The sequence below is a fragment of the Doryrhamphus excisus genome, chromosome 22 (assembly GCF_030265055.1).
Source record: "Doryrhamphus excisus isolate RoL2022-K1 chromosome 22, RoL_Dexc_1.0, whole genome shotgun sequence".
Taxonomy (NCBI): domain Eukaryota; kingdom Metazoa; phylum Chordata; class Actinopteri; order Syngnathiformes; family Syngnathidae; genus Doryrhamphus; species Doryrhamphus excisus.
In genome coordinates this window covers 7252373-7278852 of record NC_080487.1, presented here as the reverse complement: position 1 = coordinate 7278852, position 26480 = coordinate 7252373, and the positions used below count along the sequence as shown (strand labels likewise).

Below are 26480 nucleotides of genomic sequence, written 5' to 3'. Positions count from 1 at the left end.
AGACCAAACAACATGGCTGATCTCACCACAGTTTGGTTTAACTTTCATTTTAGCTGAAACTCTTCTATCACACATCACGCCTGACACTTTCCTCCACCCGTTCCATCCTGCCTGCACACGCTTCTTCACCTCCTTTTCACAATCTCCGTTGTTCCGACTTGTTCTCCACCTTCTGTATCTCTTCTCCGTGTAACCTCATTCTTCCACTTGGGTCCCTCTCATTCACACACATATACTCCATCTTGCTGGGGCTATTCTTCATTCCTCTCCTTTCCAGGGCAAACCTCCACTCTAGCATCTCCTCCACCTGTTCCTTACTCTCACTACAAATCCCAATGTCATCTGCAAACATCATAGTCCATGGAGATTCTTGTCTAACCTCATCTGTCAGCCTGTCCATCACCATAGCAAACAGGAAGGGGCTCAGAGCTGATCCCTGATGCAGGCCCACCTCCACCTTCAACTCTTCTGTCACACCTACAGCACATTTTACCACTGTCTTACAGTTCTCATACGTGTGAATATTATATATGTGTGTGCATGTTTATTTGTGTATGTGTCGTGTGTGTACACAGCTTTTAACATGCGTGTGTACCCATTATCAGCGTGTGTATGTGTGAATTGTGTTTGTGTGTACAGATTTATTTATTTTATTTATTAATTATTATATGTATTTATTTATTTATTTTAAGTGTTTTGCCCTGTTTCGGGGCATACGTGCCAAAAATCAGTGTGCGTGTGAGTACATTATTAGTGTGTGTGCAGATTTTTAATGTGTTTTGCCCAAAACGGCCTCCCATACATCCCTAAGTATCTTAATTCCAGTGTTAAATAAGTTGGATTCGATAGAAAAAATATTGAACACAAATGTCGGATAGAAAAACTGTTCCACATAAAGAAAAAAACTTGTTGAAAGTTGAGATACAACCAATCGTGTCACTTTGCCACAAATCCTTTAGGAGGCAGTATCGCATTCGTGCCACACAAAAATACCGGAAGTGCAACGCCGTTCCCAAACCGGACAACAAACCCACGAGTCCGTTGGTTCCGCGTCAACATTGAAATAACTTTTCTAACAAAATTTTTTGTTTTTCCACCACCGCCACCAGACCTTATCGAATATTTCTGCACTCCGATTCCCGATAGCAAGATGTTTAACAGACAAACAAGTCTGTGGATGGGTGATGTATGCCGGAAGCCCTTACACTTGTTAGCTTCATTTTTAAAGCTAGCGAGCTAAAGAAGATGATGTCTGAAATTAGCATTGTACCATCATGCATTGTAACGTTATGTTGCTTTAAGCATGCATTGTGTTTGAGACTGTATGAGTAATTGTACACAGAGAAGATAGTTTGCCCGTATGCCTGTTGGTGTACTAGTTGCCGTCATAAATGAGCTAACTATTTGTGTGCCGCTCAATGCGTTTAAGAAGACGCACCACTCCATCAGAAATCATCTAATATTTACGTAGTCAAATGCAGTGTATTTGCGATTCCACTTCAGAATGGTGTTTATCATTTATTACTAAAAGTTGTTGCATATTTGTCCTTTTGCTTGACGTAACGGTTTGTCGTTATGATTGATTCAATGTTTGCGTGTGTTTAGCTGGACCCATACATGGATGAAAACTTCATTAAACAAGCCTTCGGTGCTATGGGAGAGTCGCCGTTTGGAGTCAAAATCATCACTCACAGGATCACAGGGTATGGGGCGTGTTTCCTTTGCACTTTTGAGCCGTAACTCCTTGGATGAACGGATTGTAGAGACATGCACCGGGTCTGGCGAGGCAAGCAACCTCTTCACAGTCCGTCTCTTAAAATAACCCTCATTGGGGTCGCGGGTGTGCTGGAGCCTACCCCAGCTTTCTTTGGGTGAGAGGCGGGGTACACCCTGGACTGGTCGCCAGGCAATGGCAGGGCACATATAGACAAACAACCATTCACACCAACGTACAATTTCGACTCGCCAACCTAACATGCGTGTGTTTTCAATGTGAGGGGAAAACCCACCCATGAATTGAACCCAGCGAACCCCAATCGGATTCCCACCGAATAGGATTCCTAATTTAGAAATGGAATATGTTGAACTTGCAGCATACAAAGCTGTTTACCACCTTCTTAATACACTGTTTTAAACATGATTAGAGCCCTCCAGCTATAAAATAACACCCCTATAGTCACCTTTACACTTCTATTACCCAATTTAGTAGACATAATAGTAGCATACATAACATATAAGACAAGGAAAAGTTATTTACACCTTCTAAATACACTTTTTAAAGAAGATTAGAGCCCTCTTTCTATAAAATAACACCCCTAAAGTCCCCTTTAGACTCATATTACCCAATTTAGTAGACGTTATAGTACAGTATATAACATATAAGACATTGGAAATATATTTACAGCTACTAAAAGCTGTTTACTACCTTCTTAATACACTTTTTAAACATGATTAGAGCTCTCTAGCTATAAAGTAACACCCCTATAGTCACCTTTACACTTCTATTACCCAATTTAGTAGACATAATCGTAGCTTATAGATAACATATAAGACATGGGAAATGTATTTACACCTTCTAAATACACTTTTTAAATATGATTGGAGCCCCCTAGCTATAAAATAACACCCCTATAGTCACCTTTATACTCCTGTTAGCCAATTGAGTAGACATCATAGTAGAATATTACATATAAGACTTATTTACACCTACATCATAGTAGAGTATTACATATAAGACTTATTTACACCTTTTAAATACACTTTTTAAAACATGATTAGGGCCATCTAGCTCTAAAATAACACTCAAAAAATAACACACACGAACATACATTAGTGTTGCCAGCTCTGGACACCCATGCCTTATTTTTGTGTAATTATGAAGATTGTTAATTGATGTGCAGCGTTCTGCATGAATGAATAAATCAGTAAATAAGTGTAAAGGAGGAACCTGCGTGAAGTGTTGGCTGAGAAGTGTGCCGCCTGTGGGTAAAAGAGTCGTGTGTTGCAGTGGTTCGGCAGGATACTGCTTTGTGGAGATGGCAGACGAAGAGAGTGTTGATCGCTGCGTTGAAAGACTCAATGGAAAACTGGTTCCCGGATCAAACCCGGTCAGTTGTTTTGCATCATTGCTCATTTGTTTCCTGTTGGATCCTTTCAATATTAGTTTGAATATAATATATATTGTTCAATTAATCTGTGAATACATCTGACCTTCCTTTTTCTGCAGCGATAGTCTTATTGTTATCGAGCACTAGTATGTGCGTGGATAGTGGAGCTCAATTAGCATTGGTCCTTCTGTATTGGGATTGATTATTGCTTTATGATATCTTATATCTTACAGTATGTGACAGGGCTCCGGGCTAACTTTTTTGGCCCCTAAATTGAAATTTTAGGAGCATAAGCAGAAAATTTCGGAGTGCACACCGAAAATTGACTTGCAAAAGTACATTTTCACATTTCCTCTCATTTTCACCGTCTTGCTGGTATACATGAAAAATACCTAAATGGCAATTGTCTTCTAAAATCACCCAGATTCTGTCCCTAGCTTCTCGAAGGATTCAGATTGTTCAGCTAGCACATACCCCATCAATGTGACAGCTACTTGTACCTTCCTTGTGGGACAAAAACAAGCTCCAAACTAATCGCATTACTTTTTGTATTTTTTGAAGACAAGATGTCACTTTGGTAAAACAAAAGTTACATTTGGAGTCCCAAGACCAGAGGCTAGGTGAGGCTCGCTACCTAGCGAACAGGCAAACTGTAAACAAAGATGCGACATTAGACGAAAATGAGACATGCTGGCATCGATAGGCGTAGAAAATAAAAAAACATCACATTATTTTAACCTTAACACAAATTTTTACATTATTAGAGCCGTCTACACCAGTGATTTTCAACCACTACTTTGTCAGGTGTGCCGTGAGGAATTATCCAATATCACTTTAAAAAAAAAAAAAAAAAAAAACATTTATTAACCATTCTGCAAATATTCGTCCGTGTGGCAACACATAGCTGATTGCCTTGTTCCTCCATTAGACTGAGTGATGCGCATGCAGGTCATTTTTGGTTTTTGGTTTTGGCCGCAATATTTTTTTTTTTCAATGTAAAAAATAGAAAGGTTGTAAAACATTTCTCTAGACAGAAATAACCCCCCCCCCCCCACAGTCATCTTTACATTCCTGTTATATAGTAGACAAAATAAGACGTAGAAAACCTGTTTACCACCTTTTAAATACCCTTCGCAACATTATTAGAGCCCTCTAGACATGAAAAAACACCCCTACAGTCACCTCTACACTCCTATTACCCAATATAGTAGACATAAGAGAAAATAAGACATAAAAAAACCTCTTCGCCGCCTTCTAAATACGCTTTTTAACATTATTAGAGCCCTCTAGACATGAGATAACACCCCTATAGTCACCTTTACACTTCTGTTACCCAATATAATAGACATAATATGAGAAAATAAGACAGAATATTTAATATGACCTGTGACAAGCCGTCGTAAATTGACACACTGTTGGACAAAGTGTGTCCCTTTTCAACTCAATACAGGATGTGTACTTTTACCTGGTCGCACATGCACAAGTAGAGGACAAATTGACTCACATTATGTCAAATTTTAGTCGCCAGCCTGGAGCCCTGAGTAGGAAAACAACAACAGTGGTGCAGAAGTGTCCTGCAATGAAGTAGCGTTGGCCAAGCTACTGTGCTCCGCTGTCCACTGGCCCGTACCTGCTGCTGAGAGGCTGCTTGTACATGAGTGTACTTTGTTTGAAGCTGGTGAATAGAGTCTCTGGTAGCAACTAACTGAGGAATGGGCTAAAGGCTGGTCTGGGTGGAGGAGGTACGTAAACCCAAATAACAAGCATAATAACGCCTCTCTTTATTCCCAGCAATATCAGTGCTATACTACATGGCTTTGCTGTGTGTGCGGTGGGCTTAGTGTGTGCTTTCTCTTCCTGTTTGCAGCCTCGCAAGTTTAAGCTAAATTTTGCCACCTATGGGAAACGGCCAGAGGCAGGGTAAGTTCAACTATCTTGTCGATGCAGTAATTCACCATAAAAGCATTTCTGTGTGCCAAGGGCCACCTGTACTCAGCGTGTAGGACCTTTTTTAAAAGAATATCATCATTTTCAAACTCAGCTTAGTTTTATTGGTTGCACAGCAGTTTATTAGTATGAACTTTTTTTTTTCTTACCTGAGAGCTTTTTGTGCATTTTAAAAAACTTTCCCCCCATAGTTCAACTTTGTCCTTCTACATTTTTACTCGGAAGGACATAATATTTAGCATTTTCGTCAGCTAAAATTGCTGCTTTATTTTGTTTCATATTATGTCTTTCCTTGAATATTTAAATTCTATTTTTTTTCCCAATATTTTGTCCTTATTAATATAAAATCACTGCTCGTTTTCAATTTTACTGTTTTTTGTCTTGTTTAATTGCATTTTTAGAGTGCAGAGGGCCAATAAAAAACAGCCCCATCGCCACACATTGGGCACACCTGCTTAACAAAAACATCTTGATGAAGCAATTTCAGTAGAAATTGTGTGCAAATTCTGAAATGTAGAATAAATACAGAGGCTCGAACCAGCAACCATATGCAATGCAATGTAACTTTAATTTGTGCATTCATTTTCAATGGGAAATATATGACGGAACAGATTCTGATTGATAGCCCACTTGTCCTGAATGAGCTGACTGGAAATGGCAGAATTTGAAAGGTTATGAATCAGGGACCAGCAACCATCGGGTTGGGCCTGAGCCATGTAAAAGAAACAGTTTCAGTAAAAATTAGTAGAATTTACGTGTGAATTCTGAGCAGAAGTGTACAATAAGTACAGTGTCTTAGGAAAATGAAAACAGACCACCCCAGCCACGTGTCGTAACACTCTTCTACTTCCCTCAGGCCCGAGTTCTCAGTCTTTGTGGGCGACCTGTCCTCTGAGGTGGATGACTACCAGCTCCACCAAGCCTTTAAGAAGTTCCCCTCCTGCAAGGGAGCCAAAGTAGTCACCGACCAGTATGGCTACTCCAGGTACGTCAGGTCACAGTTGGATCTTAACAGCAAAGATGGCCGCTCCCTTTGGATGAATGTGAGCATTTGCATAGTTTTACCACCAAGGCTTGCAACAAATACTCATGTGATGTCTGTTTATGGTGTGTAGTAGCTACTGGATAGCAATGCAAAGGACTGTACTCTCTTGAAGCTTGAAGAAATGTGTTGTTGTCTTAATGCTAAAACTATTGTTTTCCCCATATAGGCTAAGCCAGAGCAACTCACAATTCAAGTGATGCTACCTGATGTTAAAAGTAAAAGCACAAGTTTCAGTTCTACCATAATAATACCATCTATATATATTGTTGTCAATATAAGCTGCCATCAAATGCCTACTATGTACTGTGCCGCGGCACGGACGGGAGATCTGACTTGTGTTTGCCTGCAGAGGCTACGGCTTTGTCAAGTTTGCCGATGAAAGTGAGCAGAAGGCGGCCATCGAGGAGTGCCAGGGCACGGTGCTCGGCGGGAAAGCACTCAGACTCAGTTTTGCAGTGGCAAAGAGGTACGATGGGGATGATGACCCCCTCCCCACAACACTGCAATCCATCTGCGGTGACGCCGCACCTTTGACATGGAACTCCATTTTTCTATTCCTGTGTTTTGCAGTCAAAAGACAAACACCTGGGTGAGCCAGACTCCCAGTTACCAGAGCAATTACAGCCCGTCTCCATCCAGCTACTATGGTGCTGGGGGGCAAGGCTACTACCCTCAGTGGGGCGCTTGCGGTCAGTACAGCGGCTACAGCAATGGCAGCTACAACTACAACTACAACTACTCGCCCTACGGGTACCCTCCGCCCAGCCATATGATGCCGCCACCTCCCGTGGCGATGCCGCCCACGTCTGCTGACGTGACAGGAAGCGTCCAGGTTGGTGAAAGCCACATGGCCCTGAGTGAAAAAGTGATAAGCTAATAAGTGGTAGGGCCCCTCTTAGCAGCAACACGTGCAATCTAGCGTTGGTGATCACTTCCAATGAGTCTCTTCCAGTAATGTGGAGGAACTGTTGTCATTCAGGCTTTTCCAGCATGAAGCACCTTTTGTAGGTCATGCCACAGCATCTCAGTAGCATTCAGGAATAGGCGGCTCCAAGTCTTCGTTTGCTTTGGTGGACTTTCTTGTGTGTTATGGATCATGGTCCTGCTGCACAAGCCAAGTTGCTTTGAGGTCACCTAGAGATGGCCAAACATCCTCCTTCTACAGAATGCATGCTTCTGTTTATCACAGCCCCAGACCATCACACTACCACCACCATATTTGACTCATCCCTTTTTGTAATGGGACACACACTGTCCAAAAAGTTCAACTTTTGAGTATTTTCCCAAATGCTTTCTGCAAAATTAAAATTAACCTTAATGTTCATTTCAGTGGTTTTGCTGTTGGAACTCTACCAAGCAGGGCGTTTTATCCCAGTGTCTTTCTTGTGGTGGAGTCCAGAACACTGACCTTAACTCTGGAAACTGCTTTCTTGTGACCTCTCTGATGAGTCGTGGCTGCACTCTTGGGTCTTTTTGGTTGGGAAGGTTCACCACTGTTCCATGTTTTCAACATTTGTGGATAATGGCTCTCACTGTGGTTTGCTGGAGTCCCAAAGCTTTGGAAAGGGCTTCATAAGCTTTTACACACTAATAGATCTCAATTCATCTCAGTTGGGGTATATTTTAACGAGCGGGACAATCACTAGTCGTTGACGAATACTGATATTGGACTGGAGGTGTTGAGGCGTCGTCACTTACTAGTGAAGCTGATGAGTGGCTGGTGGATGACAGCCCCACACACCATGGTGGTCACATACTTCACCAGGTTCTCTGCGGGCATGATGAGGGTGTCGTCATAGACTGTTTACATTTGTTTGATGATCTGAAACATTTTAGTGCGACAATATTATTGTGCCATGTTTTGGCCATCATCGGGTATTGGTATCATATTGTCATATTCTTCATCCATCTTCCTTGTCGATGTAGATATATTGCTCTTTTTTTTCATCCAAATAGAAAACCTTTAATGTGTGATCATTGAGTACTAGCAATGCAATCCAAAGAACCGGGAAAAAAGATGAGAAAAAGCAACATCATTTATATTTTATATAGTTTTTTGTAGTTATGACACAGAATATGTATGTCTAAATAACAGCTGAGGTGTTTTCTTGTGTGCACCCCTACTCCCCTATTGCACTTTTGTGTTGACTTTATCATTTGCTCACATATTGTAAATGTTTCCTGTCCAGGAGAGCCATGAAGACTCTGGAGAAAGAGAGGAGGAGGATGCAGAAGGTAACGCCTCAACGTTAAAGCCGGGACACCGGCTGTCGTGCAGACAATGCCGATGCCAATCATGTGTGGTCCAGTCAAATTGTTGGCTGTCATGAAAGCATTTTTCACTGAACCTGAAATGTCTTTCCAGCAACAATCCAAGAATGCAACGTGGACCAGTGGAACGAAGACTTTATGCAGCGCAGCGAAGAGCTCTATGACGCCTTGATGGACTCTCACTGGGAACCACTGGACTCCTATGACTCTCCCATACCCCCTCTGTCGTGATGCATTCTTGCCGTCCTTCAATTCCTCCACAGACTTGACCCACAATCTTCTGCGACACCTAAGTTATTCAACTCATCATCAAATAGTCACACCTTTATTTTATTGTTTACCATGTTGGTAAGATCCAGAATGGCTGGTAAAATAATGTTCAGCCACAGTGTTTGTGGCTTGTTGACATTGTTAGTCACGTTGACATTAGCTGTAGCCAGCTAGTTAGATTGTATGATGAGGCGGTGTGTCTGATGTAAGGGAATGTGGCTTAGCAGGGCTGCAGTTGCAAGAACCTTCAGGCGGCGTACCAAGGAGCGCCGTCGTTCTCCGCTTGCGTGATGTATTTCCCAAGTTCCCAGCACCATCTTCCGTTGGGAGTTTTGGCTTTGTATTTTGTATATTTCTTATTTCCAGACGTGTGTGATCAATTAAAAAAGGAAATGTACGAGTCTCCTGGCTTTGGAGTTGAAACGATGATGGGAGAATGATTCGACAATTTTTATTGGGCAGTTGCCATCCACAGTTACGCAGCAATTATTCATACGCTTGCCTGTTTGAAGCCCTAAGGTAGAAGAAGGATATCCGTTTTCATGCAAAAGCTGTACAATGTTTATATTATGTGACTTAACAGGTAGCAGCTGTACCATTACACCACCAAGGACTAACAGGTGAGTAGCTAAATTCTGCCAATTTATTTTTTTATTACTTGGTTCTCTTTTTTTTTTCTCTCTCCTGCCTCAGGCTGGCTTGGCGAGAACAAAGTGACACCACCTGACTTGGTCCCCACGGTGACGCTTACGTTCTTCACCATAGTGAGATTTTACATGTACTGTAAAGTGGAACCACACACCTTCACAAATCACTATTCACTGCCACAAACGGGGGTGAGGGTGGGGGGTACTACATCTACGATAACACATCTCAGTCACTATGAGTGGGTAATCTACTAAACAGGTGATAATACAGGTCAAATGTGCAGCATATTATGTACCAATGTTCAAAATAATCATTCTTTTTTCCTGAAGCGTTGAGATTTCCCATTTTTAGGGGGTTCTTGAATGCACCGTAGCTGTGTGCATTCTACGCCATGACTGATTCCATCTGCTCATCATTGATTGGTGGTGAGTAGCGATTTTATTCATTTTTCACTTATACATTTTCCTAAATGTGTTTTCATAAGAATTGGGGGCATATTTGGGGATTAAACCTTCATTGTGAAGAGAGTGAACTGTAGCAATTGAGAGAAGGAGGGGGTTCTGGAGCTGAATCCAATCTAACTGCAACACTCACTTTTTTGGCAAATGCTGATCTGACATCCAGCGAAGATGATGAAGAGTTTTAGGGTCTTTCTTTACAACTCAAGGTTTCTGTCCTCACCTTCTGACACCTCAAAGTGCAGCCTGGGGGCCATTTGCGGCACACTCTCAAAATAGAATTGAATGAGAATATACTAAAAAAAATCAGCAAAATTGGAGGAAATATGGTTGTATTTTAACGAGAAAGTCAATTTTATGAGAATGTCATTTTATTAGCACAAATGACATAAGAATAAGACTTAAGTTGTATGAGAAACAAAACACCATTTTGGAAATTTTGGTTGCATAAAGCTATCAGAATAAACTCATAATTCGGAAAAAAATTGGTGCGAAAAAAGTTGAAATGGTTGTAAAATCAAATAAAAGTAATTTTACAAGAAATGGTCAACATTGTAAGAGAAAAGTTGTAACCCATTACAAGAGTAAACTGGTAATATTATAACAAATCAAATGGGGGGAAAAAAAAACAAAAAATTGAAAAGTCAGCAGTTATTTAAGGAGAATAAATTAAAAATGTTAAGAGAAAAAAATATTTTATGTGAATAAACTAATGTGGTTTTGGGTGAAAACAATGGGGGAAAAAAGAACCAAATTAATAATATGCTTTTTCACTTTGATAAAACATCTTAGCATATGAACTTCTATACAACATGTCGAACTGTAATTTTTCATGATGTGGCCTTTGCTGGAAAACCCTTTGGACACCCCAGGGGGTACGTGTCTTGCCATCTTACGTAGGACACCAGTGCTTATGTTCTTCAGGATATTCTAAATGCTTGTGGTGGTTATGAGTAACAAGTAGACCTGTCATGTTAAGGGATAAATCGACTTATCCAACAATCTTCCTTGAAGCTGTCCTTCTGATTTGATTGTAAAAACCTGGAAAAAGAAGCTGAAACGTTGTCAAACCCAAACGTTTTCAGTCTACAGCAGAAATAAAGGTTCACTGGTCCAGTACTTCTGGAGCTTTCTCAAATGAAGTATGAAAGTCTTTCGGTTTCGCCAGTTTATATTATGTATGTCTTCCCACGTCAATTCTGGTTCTTGAACAATCCCAGTCCAGGTCCCCCAGGGCAGTACCAGCTGGGACCTTGACAGTACCAACCCTGGTATAATCCCCTCCAGCTCAAGCAGCCTAGAGCGCCTCCTAGCAACTGTGTGGGGAACTGAGGGAAGTAGGCAAGGAGACAAAGGAGCAGGAAGAGCCAGAGGCAGAGCAGAAGAACACAGAACAAAAAAAGGATCCGAAGCGGAGCATCAGAAAAGCCACCCTGGCTGAGATAAGGCCCAAACACTGCTGTTTCTTCAGAAAGCAGCAGACAGCAGAGACAGAGGAGGAAGACGTCCTCCGAAACCTCATATCCTCTCCACAGCATCCCGGCTCGCAGACATTCCGCCTTGCTCTCCCCTTCTCGTAACACCAAGACAGGCTGACTGTTATTGATGTCCGGGCTGCCCACAAGCGGCTCATAGCAGCTTCCTGTAGCGTTTTCCAGAAGGTCCAGAAGTTTGCAGAAGACAAACCACAGTCCACCAGCCGCTCCCAGCCGAGAGAGGTGGCGGCATGACAGTGATAGGGATCGGCGGGTGGAGAAGGACAGGAGAAAAACAAAGGAGCCGACCAGGATGCACGTCCAACCCCAACCAGATCGCAAAAACATCCTGAGAGAACAGGAGAAACCAATAAATAACCCAGAACATTTTTGGATTACAGTGGAACCTCAGTTTGTACATGCCCTGATTGGCGTGTTTTTCTAACCAAAGGTAGACAGGAAACAACCTCACCTGTAGAGGAAGTGGCTTCTCTTGGCAAACACACTGTGCTGGGAGACCCACAAACTCAGCACAGGGCCGAACATCACCATGGCCGACAGCAGCAGGTGAAAGTGCCGACGGAACAACGTGTTGCCCAGCAGGTGGGCAGCCAAGTCCGTCAGGACCACCAGGACCGTGTTCAGGATCATCTGGACCCAGAACCAAGACTGACTGGGTGAAATGGAACCGACAAGAGACTCCTTGTTGTGGAACGTAGATCCTGTAGAGTTTCGGAGCTGCTTGGGTTAGCTGCGTCTGTGCGGGACAACACGGACATTCTGGCGGCTGACTTTTGGCATCTCGGGCTCCAAATATGTTCGCAGTGTCGAATCCAGTTGTGAAGTTCTAAGCTCTGACACTTAGTCCATTATTTTCATGGACAGAATTTCTAGGTGTGTTTTCTAGGAGGGCTGCACGGCGGTCGTGTGGTTAGCACGCCGACCTCACAGCTAGGAGACCGGAGTTTAATCCCACCCTCGGCCATTTCTGTGTGGAGTTTGCATGTTCTCCCCGTGCATGTGTGGGTTTTCTCCGGGTACTCTGGTTTCCAATTCCAATTGTCCATAGGTATGAATGTGAGTGTGAATGGTTGTTTGTCTATATGTGCCCTGTGATTGGCTGGCCACCAGTCCAGGGTGTACCCCGCCTCTCGCCCGAAGACTGAATGAATTAATATTTTCTATTTCCAATTCTATATTTCCAATTGGAGGTCTTAGGTTCTCCACCCACCCATCCATCCGTCCTCTTTTGCTTTCTGAGGTTGGGTTGCGGGGATGACAGCCTCAGCAGAGAAGGCCAGAACTCCATCTCTGCTGCGATTTTGTCCACCACCTCCTGGGGTATCCTGAGGCGTTCGGAGGACACATTGTAGAGACTAGGATGTGTCCTACCAGTCTTATGTTGCTCTGAACGTCTCTCCAGGGAAGCAAAGGGGGCGACCAGATGCCCCAGCCACCTCATCTGGCTCCTCTTTAGTGCGGTGGAGCAGTGGTTCTATTCCAAGTTCCTCCCGGATGACAGTACTTCTCACCCCATATCTCCGGGTAAAGCCCAGCCACCCCACTTGTGCCTGCAATCTTGTTCGGTTATCATAGGAATGTAGATTGACTGGTAAATTGAGAGTAGAGTCCAAGTCACTGCAGATGCTGCAGCAATCTACTTGTCAATCTCACAAAGCATCTTTCCCTCATGAACAAGACTCTAAGTTACTTGAAATCCTACACTTGGGGCAGGATCTCATTCCTGACCTGGAAATGGCAATGCACCCTTAGCATCCGGTCTGTGCCGTTCACAGATGATGTGGTCCTGATGGCCATCAGCGTTTGCCGGGGTGAAGATAGAGTTGAGCAGCTTGGTCTACAATTTGGGTAAAAGCTTTGGGTTGGGACCAAGAAAAAGACATCGCTGATACAAGCGTCTGAAATGAGTTACCTCTGCAGGGTGGCTGGATTCACTGTCACTGTAAGGGTGAGGAGATTAGAGTGGAGGTGCTGCTCCTTCACATCGGGAGGAACCAGTTGAGGTGGCTCGGGCATCTTGTCCAATTGCCTCCTGGATCCCTCGCTAGTGAGGTGTTCCGCGCATGCATATTCATTGAGAAGGCCCCATGTTAGACCGAGGACTTGCTTGAGGGATTATGTGTTGTAGTAGTCCTGGGAATGCCTTGGTGTCCCCCCAGGTGGAACTGGAAGAGCTGGACGGAGACTGGGAGGTTTGCACTTCCCTACTGAGACTGCTGGACCTGGATAGGTGGATAGATTTGTGCAGTGGTGTGTTAATCCATCAGCGCCTTCACTTCCTGCGGAGACTACGGTTGTTCGGTGTCAGCAAAAACATCATGCAAATTTTTTACAGAACAACAATAGAGTCTATCTTACGGTACGGGATCACCAGTCGGTTTGGGAATCTCAACGTCAAATCAAAAACCCAGATTCTCAACCTGCTCAGAGTAGCAGGTAAGATTATGGCAACTCCCCCCTCAACCCTCAGGAGCTGTTCAATCAGGCTGCCATCGCCCAAGCAAAAAACATCCTCAATGACAGCTCTCACGTTCTGTTCAATGAATACGTATTAATGCACTCAGGGAGAAGGTATAGGGTTCCGCTATGTAAACACAACCGTTACAAACACACATTTGTCCCTCTCTCAGTCAAGCTCATAAACGAGCAAATGTGTAATCTGGTCTATATGTGAACTAGCACTTTAAATTGGCATTTTAAATACTGCACACTTTAACTTACCAGCTTACCAGTTGGTAATTGCACAGCTCAGATGAGTCGCTTTTTGCACATTGATCCCTCTGGGAATGGTTCTGGTGGGTCACCAGTATGGTTCTGGTGTCTTTTATGCTTGTTGTATATGGTTTTACTGCGTCTGTCATGTACTGCATGTCTCTGTTGGTTGTATGCAGCTGTACCCTGCCTCTAAACCAAATTTCTCCCAAGGGAGACAAATAAATTGAACTGAACTGAACTGAAAATAAGGCACAATCGCTTGCATGGTTGGAGAATAATTGATTTACTTCCAATGAACAGTCATTGTTGATGGGCCGTGAGATTTTAAAATAAATGTCCTGGACTTTGGGGAAAAATATGACATTCAAAAGCGTGAATACCATCCTTTTCCTGGAACAGGCGAGCAGGCTACCGATTCATAACACTGCAGCTCTATTAAGGAGCCTGTGTGCTGGTGTGGTCACAGCAGCTGTCAGCACTCTAATCTTACCTCTAATACTCCGTAAACCACCGACTGCCAACACAGGCAGCTGTCTGCTGAAGCTAAGGGCGTACACGCACTCGGTCTGCAATTGCATTCATCCGAGGGCCAGAATTTTCCTGGGTAGGCACTGTTGGGAACGGATGGTATTGTTGAAAAAATATCTATTATATATACATGGGCTGCACTGTGGCCTAGTGGTTAGCTGGTAGGCCACACAGTAGATCTGGGTTTGAATTTCCATTGGGCATCTCTGTGTGGAGTTTGCATGTTCTCTCCATGGTACGTGGGTTTTTTCCGGGTATTCCGGCTTCCTCCCACATTCCAAAAACATATATGTTAGGTTAATAATCCATGGGTATGAACATGAATGATTACAGGTACAGCATATGTGCTGTGCTGTTACCAAAAGTAACTCAAACAGTAACACGTGGATCATGTGTACCAGACAGACTATGCAGGAAGTCATGTGGTGGTGGACAGGTGACCTCAGACTGTATCTGCCTCGCTGCTATCAGGTAGAAATGCCACTGATTAGAGTGACGACAGATATCAAACAAAAGCTTTATAAATACACACCAGACATGCAGCATTACCGTAATCAAGTGTACAAACGCTCAGTGCAAAAATAATGCATTCTGGGTTTGGCCACCTGAATGGTTAAGGCAGTTGGGAGAACCATTTTGTTGTGGTTTTTGGGCTCTCCCGTGTTGAACAAAATTGACAAAAATGCAAGTTTGCACCTGTATTCGACAATGACACGAAACGACAGCACCGCAACGTTTGAAAAAATGCTAAAGGTTTGCCAGAGACATTCGTAGAGGTCCACTGGCTGCTTGGACCTTGTGCCCGAATACAGTGCACCTTGCAGGGCCATGGCAGGTGGCTCCCTCCGCTCTATAGCTCCTTAATGTCAGCGCGCCCTCTAGTGTCCGCCACAACCGCCGCTCCGAAATGGAAGGTTGTCTTGAACAGCTGAATGTACGTTAGGATAAATCAAATTGGTGTCATTCTTTTGAAGTATGTCCATCTGTGTTACATTTCATTCATCAGCGCCGAGGAGATACACGGCTGTCGACAGACGAACTGTCAGCTGCCGCTCATACCGCACGTCTCGCATTAAGCCCTAATAAGCAACGGTCCTTGTCTGAATCGGCTTCTCCAGCCAATCGGCCAGTCAATTAACACCCAACACGGGGTGGCCAAAGTGCGGCCAACTATTAATTAGTATATTCTGAAAATATCACCTTACAAGAAAACACCAGCAAAAAAGGAACAAGCAGCAGTAACTTTATGAGAATAAAGTCAAAATATTAAGCGGAAAATTGAATTGAACAAGATTTTTTTTTTATTTTACGATAATGTAATAACCTAATTTTAGTAACATCAGGATGAAATATTACAGAATATGACTTCTGTTTTTTAAGTCATAGTATTCAGACAAACTAAGCATACAGAAATAATATGTAAATTAGGTTGGGGGAAAAGGTACAGCATGATGGGAATAAAGTCATCATGTTATAAAAGGAACATTTATGAGAAATTAAACTAGTTGGGGGGGGGGGGGGGTGGACAGCAAAAATGGAAAAAGTTGCCATCATTTTGTGAAAGTCAAAATATTAAGAGAGAAAAGTTACAATTTGACAAGAGTAAACTCGTAACATAAAATGTAAATATAAAATATGTAGTAATATGAGAAACAAACAAAGCCAAATAAAGTTGTAACATTTTTAAAAATTATGTCATAATATTATGGGAATAAAGTCATAATACCATGAAAAGAAAAATTTCCCCAAAAAATACAATTAAGTTTGTTTCCCATCATTTAACAACTTTCCTATTTTTAAAGCAAACTTTTTCTTCAATATTCAATAATCTCGCAAAAGTATTGCAAGATCTCGTAAAAGTTCTGTGAGATTTTGGAAAAATTTATTTTTTGGTGAGATAATCTAATTTTTGGTGAGACGTATTGCAAGATATGAGAAAACTTTTCTTTTTTTTAACTCAAAAATTTTTTGGTAAGGTGATCTATCAAAAATAGATGACATAAAGATGCTTCTTTTTTTTTTAACCATCCCCCCCCATGTCCCCTTGGGGGTTCTGTAGGATACAGTATGATAATAACCGCATAAAAATATTCTCTTGTTCCCATTGGCCGGCTCTCGCTCGGAAAAAGAATTTGTAGAAGAGATGACAGACGAACGTGGCGAAGCAAAGATAGAGTATGCGGGTGTCGGGGTGAGTTAGCCATGAGTTATGCAGGAGAAAGTTCCTGGCGCTCTTCCCAAAAAGTCACATTATTGGGACGTGAGAAGTGCAGACAAACAGGCGGAGAGGGCAGCCAAACATCATGAGAGCTGTCACAAGTGATGGAAGTGACGGTGTGTGTGTGTGTGTGTGTGTGTGTGTGTGTGTGTGTGTGTGTGCTTGTGTGTGTGTGGTGGCCTGGGAAGGCAGGGTCATCAAGAGTTATAAATTTGATCCCAGCTGGTTGCACAGCTGCTTCCTCTTTACCTGGACCGTGTAAGTCTGCTCCACTTTTTCATCATCCATCATGACCAGAGACACCATTTCAAGGTTTAGACATCCAAATCATTCACCAAACAATCTTTATGTTCTCTCCTGCACTGGCAGCGCTTTGTTTTCAGACACGTCTTGTTGAGTTCCTGGCAGGTAAATTGTAGCGTTAATGTTTATTCCCAAATACCTTCATCTTTAGCTTCTAGTAGTGGATGGATTTTCCCATTCTGATCTTCCTCTTCTATTCCAGTGCAGTCATGGGCGATGCGGAGATGTCCGTGTTCGGGTCGGCCGCCTCCTACCTGCGGAAGTCGGAGAAAGAGCGCATGGAGGCTTCCACTCGTCCTTTTGACATCAAGAAGGAGTGCTTCATCCCCGACCAGGTGGAGGAGTTTGTCAAGGCTTCCATCACCGGCCGAGACGGAGACAGCGTGACTGTGCAGACGCAGCACGGCAAGGTCAGTGCAGGATTTCTCATAGCTAGGATGCAAAGTAGACCATTCCATACGCATCAAGATACCCAAGTTAGCATAGTATTCAAAGCACAACCAATCCACAGAGTGTACCAACCATACCTTTTGATGCGCTTACATTTGTTGGTCGTATCACAATGTCACTCTTACAGTATTTTCTAATGTAGCACATCAGATCCCCAAAGGTTGGATTAGAGAGAGAGGGTTACAGTTACGGTGAGAGAAAAGGTGTTAGGGTTTGCGGACGGTTAGGGTTAGAGAGTTGGGGTTAGGGTTCGGGAAGGGTTAAGGTTCGAGGACGGTTAGGGTTAGAGAGAGAGAGTTAGAGATTTGGGGGTAGGGTTCGAGGAGGGTTAGGTTTAGAGAGAAAGAGTTAGGGTTCGAGGAGATTTAGGGTTCGAGAGAGAGTTAGAGTTAAGGTTCAGGAAAGTTTAGGGTTAGAGAGAGAGGGTTAGAAATTTGGGGGTAGGGTTCGAGGAGGGTTAGGGATAGAGAGAGGCAGTTAGAGAGTTGGGGTTAAGGTCCAGGAAGGGTTGGTGTTGGAGAGAGATGGTTAGAGAGGAGTTAGGGTTGGGGAAGGGTTAGTGTTAGAGAGAGAGAGTTAGAGCGTTAGGGGTAAGGTCTGGGAAGGTCAGCGTTAGACAGAAAAGGTTAGAGAGTTGGGGTTAAGGTTCGAGAAGGGTTAGTGTTAGAGAGTTAGGGTTAGAGAGTTGGGGTTAGGGTTCGGGAAGGGTTAAGGTTTGAGGACGGTTAGGGTTAGAGAGAGAGAGTTAGAGATTTGGGGGTAGGGTTCGAGGAGGGTTAGGTTTAGAGAGAAAGAGTTAGGGTTCGAGGAGATTTAGGGTTAGAGAGAGAGTTAGAGTTAAAGTTCAGGAAAGTTTAGGGTTCTAGGAGAGTTAGGGTTAGAGAGAGAGGGTTAGAGATTTGGGGGTAGGGTTAGGGTTAGGGATAGGGAGAGACAGTTAGAGAGTTGGGGTTAAGGTCCGGGAAGGGTTAGTGTTAGAGAGGAGTTAGGGTTGGGGAAGGGTTAGTGTTAGAGAGAGAGGGTTAGAGAGGAGTTAGGGTTGGGGAAGGGTTAGTTTTAGAGAGAGCGAGTTAGAGTTAGAGTGTTAGGGGTAAGGTCAGGGAAGGTCAGCGTTAGAGAGAGAGGGTTAGAGAGGAGATAGGGTTCGGGAAGGGTTAGTGTTAGAGAGAGAGGGTTAGAGAGGAGTTAGGGTTGGGGAAGTGTTAGTGTTAGAGAGAGAGAGAGTTCGAGCGTTAGGGGTAAGGTCCAGGAAGGTCAGCGTTAGAGAGAGAGGTTTAGAGAGGAGATAGGGTTTAGGAAGGGTTATTGTTAGAGAGTTGGGGTTAAGGTTCGGGAAGGGTTAGTGTTAGAGAGAGAGGGTTAGAGAGGAGTTAGGGTTGGGGAAGGGTTAGTGTTAGAGGGAGAGGGTTAGAGCGTTAGGGGTAAGGTCTGGGAAGGTCAGCGTTAGAGAGAGAGGGTTAGAGTTGGGGTTAAGGTTCGGGAAGGGTTAGTGTTAGAGAGTTAGGGTTAGAGAGTTGGGGTTAGGGTTTGGGAAGGGTTAAGGTTTGAGGACGGTTAGGGTTAGAGCGTTCAGGGTAAGGTTCGGGCAGGTTTAGTGTTAGAGAGGAGTTAGGGTTGGGGAAGGGTTAGTGTTAGAGAGAGAGAGTTAGAGCGTTACAGGTAAGGTCTGGGAAGGGTTAGTGTTCAAGAGAGAGAGGGTTAGGGTTCGAGGAGAGTTAGAAAGAGAGGGTTATGGTTAAAGGCTTAAGGTTTGGGTTAATTTGTAAATAACTTAATCAAATGTCATGTAAAGGCAGCGGCTCAGGGGGTAGAGCAGGTCGTTCAGGTTCAATCCTTGCTTGCTCCACCTAGATACTGTTGTTGTGTCCCTGGGCAAGGCACTTCACCTCCATTCCCATACTGATGTATGAATGGGAATTCATCTTTGGTGGTGGTTGCAGAGGCCTTGGAGACAATTGGTAGCCATGTTTCCATCAGACTAATCAAATTGCATTCGGAAAACAAACACATATGATGGTTACATGCAAAGCTGCATTTGTGTTCCATAGACTGTGACCGTCAAAGAATCCCAGGTTCTACAACAGAATCCTCCAAAATTTGACAAGATTGAGGACATGGCAATGTTGACGTTCCTCCATGAGCCTGCTGTGCTGTTTAACCTCAAAGAGCGTTATGCAGCGTGGATGATCTATGTGAGTAAACACATGCAAAGCACACAAAGCAGGTGTGTGTGAAATATACCTATGTAATATATTCCCAAAGAAAAGCTGTGAGGGCCATTCTGAGGACTTTGGTGTGCTTCTCAGACCTACTCTGGGCTCTTCTGTGTCACGGTCAACCCCTACAAGTGGCTGCCGGTCTACGACAAGGAGGTGGTGGTGGCCTACAGGGGAAAGAAGAGGAGTGAAGCTCCTCCTCACATCTTCTCCATCTCTGACAACGCCTACCAGTACATGCTGGCAGGTACCAAAATACTCCAAAAATATATCTACAGCCACTCCTCGTTTATGGTGGTCAATTGATTCCAGTACTGACTGTGATAAGTGAATTTTACCATTTAATTAGTAGCATTCCTTATTTATAAAAGGAATATTTTGGTAGTTGGACCATAGAAAACCTGTTTACCATGCTCTACTATACTTTTTTAATGTTATTAGAGCTCTCTAGACATGAAATAACACCCCTACAGTCACATCTACACTCCTATTACCCAATATAGTAGAAATATAGCCCATAGAGACATAATACAAGAATAATGACATATTAGACATAGAAAGGTTTAGGTATTTAGGTTTACAACCTAAATACATTTTTAAAGATTATAGAGCCCTTTAGACATGAAATAATACCCCTATAGTCACCTTTGCACTCTTATGACCCAGTGTAGTACTTAATAGGAAAAAATACGACATGAAAGAATCATGCTCTGTGTGTCGCTATAAATGTGTTCTCTGCTTCCCTTGCCCAACATTATGGTAACATTACTGACACCTAGTGACCAGTGTAGAATATTACAACCTAACATTACAGTAACATTACTGACACCGAGTGACCAGTGTAGAATACTACATCCTAACATTACAGTAACATTACTGACACCTAGCGACCAGTGTAGAATACTACATCCTATCATTACAGTAACATTACTGACACCTAGCGACCAGTGTAGAATACTACATCCTATCATTACAGTAACATTACTGACACCTAGCGACCAGTGTAGAATACTACATCCTAACATTAGAGTAACATTACTGACACCTAGTAACCAGTGTAGAATACTACATCCTAACATTACAGTAACATTACTGACACATAGCGACCAGTGTAGAACACTAAATCCTAACATTAGAGTAACATTACTGACACCTAGCGACCAGTGTAGAATACTACATCCTAACATTACAGTAACATTACTGACACCTAGCGACCAGTGTAAAACACTACAGACCAGTGTAGAACACTAAATCCTAACATCAGAGTAACATTACTGACACCTAGCGACCAGTGTAGAACACTACAGACCAGTGTAGAACACTAAATCCTAACATCAGAGTAACATTACTGACACCTAGTGACCAGTGTATTATGTTATTTTGTAATTTTGAGTGCAGGTGTATATTTAAAATTAAAACAAATTGACACTAACGCAAACATACTTCTTTTTTAGATCGTGAAAACCAGTCAATTCTGATCACGTGAGTACTCAACCCAGCCAAACACACCATGCTCATACAACAAACATTGTATTTTATTAATACAAGAGCTACACATACAATTCTGCAATGAAAATTTACCGTCATTTCTACTGCTACGAGTCAGTAGGGAACGGTAGCACTTTTTTTGGCAGGAGAAAATCATGAGCTATCTGTGCATATATATAATATATATATATATATATATATATATATATATATATATATATATATATATATATATATATATATATATATATATATATATATATATATATATATATATATATATATATATATATATATATATATATATATATATAATATCATTATACAAACACGTACCAAAATACATTTTAAAGTTTCAACATAATGCATTGGGTGTGAGGTTGAGGTGTTTTGAGGTGCTGCAGTGATGTCAGCCTCCCCCTTGGGCTCCAGGTTCTCTGGCTCCCTCTGGCGGACAGAGGCAGCACTGCAGCGCAATTTTCTATGCTTTCTACGCTCCTCCAATGAAATGATTTTCTCAAACAAAATGCATTACTGAAAAACTTTCAAATGTTATTTTTTTTGTCAGGTGAAACCGTGAGTCAGGCTGTTATATTGAGTTATGACCTACAATTTCTGATGGGTTGACAAGGGAAGGACGCAAAACCCTAACAGGAACATGATGGCTTTATTGAGCGGCTCTGATCGTAACTGTCATTATTAATTGTCGTTATGTTTGCAAAATACACACACCATTTCCGCGACACAGGTAACATTCATCAACTAGAGGAAGTAGGGAACTCTCGTGCCAATCATTACCTTTTGTGTCCTCCACCATCACCATCATGCTGTCCCAGCTATGCTGTGTTATTATGTGCATTGTACGACTTTGCCATCGCAGCGGAGAATCCGGTGCAGGAAAGACTGTCAACACAAAGCGTGTCATCCAGTACTTTGCAAGCATTGCGGCGGGGGGCGGCAAGAAAGACGCCAACGCCAAAGACAAGGTAGGCTTATGATGTCTTTTAGTCATAACAGATAACACGGGTGCAGATATTCATTTGCAGTCCAGCGAATCCTTTAAAACATCAAGTGCCTGCAACCATGTAGATGATGTTACACTTGTACTTTATTCAGATTATTAGATTCAATTATTATTATAGGCGGCACGGCGGTAGAGTGGTTAGCGCGCAGACCTCACAGCTAGGAGACCAGGGTTCAATTCCACCCTCGGCCATCTCTGTGTGGAGTTTGCATGTTCTCCCTGTGCATGCGTGGGTTTTCTCCGGGTACTCCGGTTTCCTCCCACATTCCAAAAACATGCTAGGTTAATTGGCCACTCCAAATTGTCCATAGGTATGAATGTGAGTGTGAATGGTTGTTTGTCTATATGTGCCCTGTGATTGGCTGGCCACCAGTCCAGCACCCCCGCGACCCTTGTGAGGAAAAAGCGGTAGAAAATGAATGAATGAATTATTATTATAAATAGAAAGTCAAATTGTTATGTTATATTATAATTATATTATAAAAATATTCAATTACAATTTTTAATTATAAATGAATAACAATAATAATAATAACATAATTATACAATAATATTGGATACAATGCTATTATGTTAATGTTAGCATGGTAACAATGCAAACACGTTAACATTAGCATGCTAACACCTAACATAAAAGTGGTAGGTCTTTATATAAGTATTCAGCAATGAAAATGGCTAAAAATGATACTGTGCTGTGAGCATACTAGCAATGCTAAAATTTTATATGTGTCTATATATGTAATTGGCTAAAATGCTACTATGCTAGTTAACATGCTAGCAATGTTCACATGCTAACTTTAGCATGCTAACATCTAGAATGATAGCGCTAAGTGTTTCTATACGTATGTGTTTACATATGACATATGAACAAGTGTTTCTCTTTTCAAAAATAACACGTTAATGGCGGTCACCTCACCTCATGCCTCCCTGCAACTGTGGCGCCCCCTAGAGGAGGCACAGCTCACATTTTGTTTGCTAATCCAGCACCCACAATGTTGCTGTCCATCAGGGTACCCTGGAGGATCAAATCATCCAAGCTAACCCCGCTTTAGAGGCTTTCGGGAATGCCAAAACAATCAGGAACGACAACTCCTCTCGATTTGTAAGTCTCCTTATTTGATGTTATGAGGGCGAAGTTTTGTTTATCAAGTTGTCTTCACAACTTCTTAGGGTAAATTCATCCGAATTCACTTTGATACGAGAGGAAAGTTGGCCTCTGCTGATATTGAAACGTGTAAGACCGAAGAACACAACACAAATGGTCTTCTGGTGTGGTCTCGACTCGACTTAAGGGGTCTTTATGTTCTCAATGTTGTCAGACCTTCTGGAAAAGTCTCGTGTGATCTTCCAGCTTAAGGCTGAGAGAGATTACCACATTTTCTACCAGATTCTGTCCAACAAGAAGCCGGAAATTCTAGGTGAGTTTTGTGTCTGAACATTGAGCTGAGAGTGGCTACGTTTTTTGTTGTCTCGTCATGTGGACGTCCTCGTGTCTCCGACTGTGTCCTTCCTGTCCAGAGATGCTGCTGATCACAAACAATCCCTACGACTACGCCTTCATCTCTCAGGGGGAAACACAAGTCGCCTCCATTGATGATGCCGATGAACTGATGGCCACCGATGTAAGGCGCTTACGATTATTATTATTATTACGATACCGATGCTCTTCCTGTTTCACTGTAACGGGCCATTTCAGTATCTATATCAATGATCTGCATGAGGGGTCGCCAACCTGGCCATCTCTCTTTCTTGGTCAATCCCGACAACATTAGAACAAATAAGTACATTATTTGCATTTAATTTAATATGTAGGCGGCACGGCGGTCGTGTGGTTAGCATGCAGACCTCACAGCGAGGAGACCACAGTTCAATTCCACCCTCGGCCATCTCTGTATGGAGTTTGCATGTTCTCCCCATGCATGCGTGGGTTTTCTCCGGGTACTCCGGTTTCCTCCCACATTCCAAAAACATGCTAGGTTAATTGGCCACTCCAAATTGTCACCCTGGACTGATCGCCAGCCAAGTCAAAATATTATGAAAATAAATTCATAATTATGAGAAGAACATTTACAAGAAGAAAGCTGAAATATTTTTTTTTAAAAAGCATAAAAAACAGATGAAGAAAAGACAACTAAAAAAACAGCAAAAAGATATGCAGTAATTTTAAGAGAATAAAGCCAAAATATTCATAGAAAAAAGTCAAATTTTTTACAAGAGTAATGAAGGAAAATATTGTAATTTTAGTAGAAAAAAAACAAAATAAAGTCATTCATTCATTTTCTACCACTTTTTCCTCACGGGGGTCGCGGAGGGTGCTGGAACCTATCCCAGCTGTCTTTGGGCGAGAGGTGAGGTACACCCTGGAATGGTGGCCAGCCAATCACAGGGCACATATAGACAAACAACCATTTACACTCACATTCATACCTATGGACAATTTGGAGTGGCCAATTAACCTAGCATGTTTTTGGAATGTGGGAGGAAACCGGAGTACCCGGAGAAAACCCACGCATGCACGGGGAGAACATGCAAACTCCACACAGAGATGGCCGACGGTGGAATTGAACCCTGGTCTCCTAGCTGTGAGGTCTGCGCGCTAAGCACTCGACTGCCGTGCCGCCCCAAAATAAAGTCAAAGTAAATTTTTGTTAAATTTGTTTGGGGCAAGTTTGGAATAAAGTAAAAAAAAATGTATGAAGATTTTTTTTTTTAAGTTAAAAAAGCAATTAGAAGCAATTTTGTTACAAATTATTTTTTTAAGGGAAAAGAAACAAGTACTAAAGTTACTAATAAGAATATGCAGGATATGGCACCTCCATCCACATAATAAGAGTCCCATCCCCTCTTGACAGAGTGCTTTTGATGTGCTGGGCTTCACCCAAGAGGAGAAGAACTCTGTGTACAAGCTGACAGGCGCCATCATGCACTACGGGAATATGAAGTTCAAGCAGAAGCAGCGGGAAGAGCAGGCAGAAGCTGACGGCACGGAAGGTTAGAACAACTGATTGTCACGTGATCTCAGCAGGACACGCTGGAAGGAGGCCACAGAGTTTGCTTGTCTTCTTCAGATGCTGACAAAGCCGCTTATCTGATGGGCCTCAACTCTGCCGACCTCATCAAGGGTCTCTGTCATCCAAGAGTCAAAGTGGGGAACGAGTGGGTCACCAAGGGACAAAATGTCGCCCAGGTAAGAAATAGCAGCATTCTAGGATCATTCTGTCCATCCATCCATCCATTTTCCTCCGCTTATCCGGGTCCGGGTTGCTGGGGCAGCAGTTTCAGTAGGGAAGCCCAGACTTCCCGGTCCCCGGTCCCCAGTCCCCAGTCACCTCCTCCAGCTCCACCGGGAGGACACCAAGGAGGTGTCAATAGATGGTGAGGTCGATAGATGGAACGGCACAGCGTCTGCAGTAATGCAGTCGCTTCCCTACTACTTCCCTACTGCTTCCCTACGGCTTCCCTACGACTTCCCTACGGCTTTCCTACTGCTTCCCTATGGGTTCCCTACGGCTTCCCTATGGGTTCCCTACGGCTTCCCTATGGGTTCCCTACGGCTTCCCTATGGGTTCCCTACGGCTTCCCTATGGGTTCCCTACGGCTTCCCTATGGGTTCCCTACTACTTCCCTACTACTTCCCTACTGAGATTGCTGCCCCTGTGACCCGGACCCGGATAAGCGGAGGAGAATGGAATTGGAATTATGAATGAAATGTCTACTATTCTTCATGCTGTACTATGGGATACACCACTTTGAAAATTGTTCCGTGACCCATTAGGTGAATTTGCATAAAGCATCACTGACACCAACTGGAATTGAACTGCTGGTTGGCGAATATTGTTTGTGTCTTGTAGGTGAACTACGCTGTCGGAGCGCTCTCCAAGGCTGTTTATGAGAAGATGTTCCTATGGATGGTGGTCCGGATCAACCAGTCACTGGAGACCAAGCAGCCTCGCCAGTACTTCATTGGCGTACTGGACATCGCTGGGTTTGAGATCTTTGACGTGAGATCTGCGGAGGATTTGTAGGCCAACACGATACGTGAAGGTCAACCTGCTAGCTAACTTAGTCTGCTTTGTTTTCCAGTTCAACACCTTTGAGCAGCTGTGCATCAACTTCACCAATGAAAAGCTGCAACAGTTTTTCAACCATCACATGTTTGTGCTGGAGCAGGAAGAGTACAAGAAAGAGGGCATTGAGTGGACTTTCATAGATTTTGGTATGGACTTGCAGGCGTGTATTGACCTGATTGAAAAGGTGAGAAGGTCTTTTGCGAGAGGCTATCATTGAATTCCAATA

General features: G+C 42.9%; 3 protein-coding genes across 4 annotated transcripts in view; 2 read left to right on the top strand and 1 right to left on the bottom strand.

The window, feature by feature from the left end:
* Positions 1-1020: 1020 nt before the first annotated feature.
* trnau1apb (tRNA selenocysteine 1 associated protein 1b) lies at positions 1021-12119 on the top strand. The gene is made up of 9 exons (XM_058061361.1): positions 1021-1186; positions 1606-1703; positions 3008-3107; positions 4975-5027; positions 5911-6039; positions 6449-6565; positions 6670-6931; positions 8289-8334; positions 8465-12119. The coding sequence occupies exons 1-9, from the start codon at positions 1151-1153 to the stop codon at positions 8599-8601; spliced, it is 978 nt and encodes a 325-aa protein (XP_057917344.1). The 5' UTR covers positions 1021-1150; the 3' UTR covers positions 8602-12119.
* On the bottom strand, positions 10130-12270 carry fitm1l (fat storage inducing transmembrane protein 1, like). The gene is made up of 2 exons (XM_058061362.1): positions 11694-12270; positions 10130-11570 (listed from the first exon to the last, which is right to left on the bottom strand). Exons 1-2 carry the CDS (start codon positions 11870-11872, stop codon positions 10940-10942), a joined length of 810 nt encoding a protein of 269 aa, XP_057917345.1. The 5' UTR covers positions 11873-12270; the 3' UTR covers positions 10130-10939.
* Positions 12271-16644: 4374 nt separating this feature from the next.
* Positions 16645-26480, top strand: part of LOC131109397 (myosin-7-like) — a 31120-nt gene continuing 21284 nt past the window's right edge. For both annotated transcript variants that reach the window (XM_058061352.1, XM_058061351.1), the window contains exons 1-14: positions 16645-17111; positions 17209-17416; positions 19505-19648; positions 19763-19919; positions 21127-21154; positions 22041-22146; positions 23194-23286; positions 23355-23418; positions 23504-23602; positions 23703-23806; positions 25037-25175; positions 25253-25371; positions 26036-26185; positions 26268-26438. In XM_058061352.1, coding sequence (XP_057917335.1) covers positions 17216-17416; positions 19505-19648; positions 19763-19919; positions 21127-21154; positions 22041-22146; positions 23194-23286; positions 23355-23418; positions 23504-23602; positions 23703-23806; positions 25037-25175; positions 25253-25371; positions 26036-26185; positions 26268-26438 — 1575 coding nt within the window. In that variant the 5' untranslated portion in view covers positions 16645-17111; positions 17209-17215. The remainder of the gene's footprint in view (positions 17112-17208; positions 17417-19504; positions 19649-19762; positions 19920-21126; positions 21155-22040; positions 22147-23193; positions 23287-23354; positions 23419-23503; positions 23603-23702; positions 23807-25036; positions 25176-25252; positions 25372-26035; positions 26186-26267; positions 26439-26480) is intronic.

What these genes read in the sequence shown, in the direction of transcription:
- fitm1l (XM_058061362.1), bottom strand. Translation starts at nt 11,872, where the DNA reads ATGATCCTGAACACGGTCCTGGTGGTCCTGACGGACTTGGCTGCCCAC. An exon ending in AGAAGCCACTTCCTCTACAG is followed by an intron (nt 11,571 to 11,693) that starts GTGAGGTTGTTT and finishes CTGTTCTCTCAG; the next exon opens with GATGTTTTTGCGATCTGGTT.
- trnau1apb (XM_058061361.1), top strand. Translation starts at nt 1,151, where the DNA reads ATGTTTAACAGACAAACAAGTCTGTGGATGGGTGAT. An exon ending in GGGAAACGGCCAGAGGCAGG is followed by an intron (nt 5,028 to 5,910) that starts GTAAGTTCAACT and finishes TACTTCCCTCAG; the next exon opens with GCCCGAGTTCTCAGTCTTTG. An exon ending in ACGTGACAGGAAGCGTCCAG is followed by an intron (nt 6,932 to 8,288) that starts GTTGGTGAAAGC and finishes TTTCCTGTCCAG; the next exon opens with GAGAGCCATGAAGACTCTGG.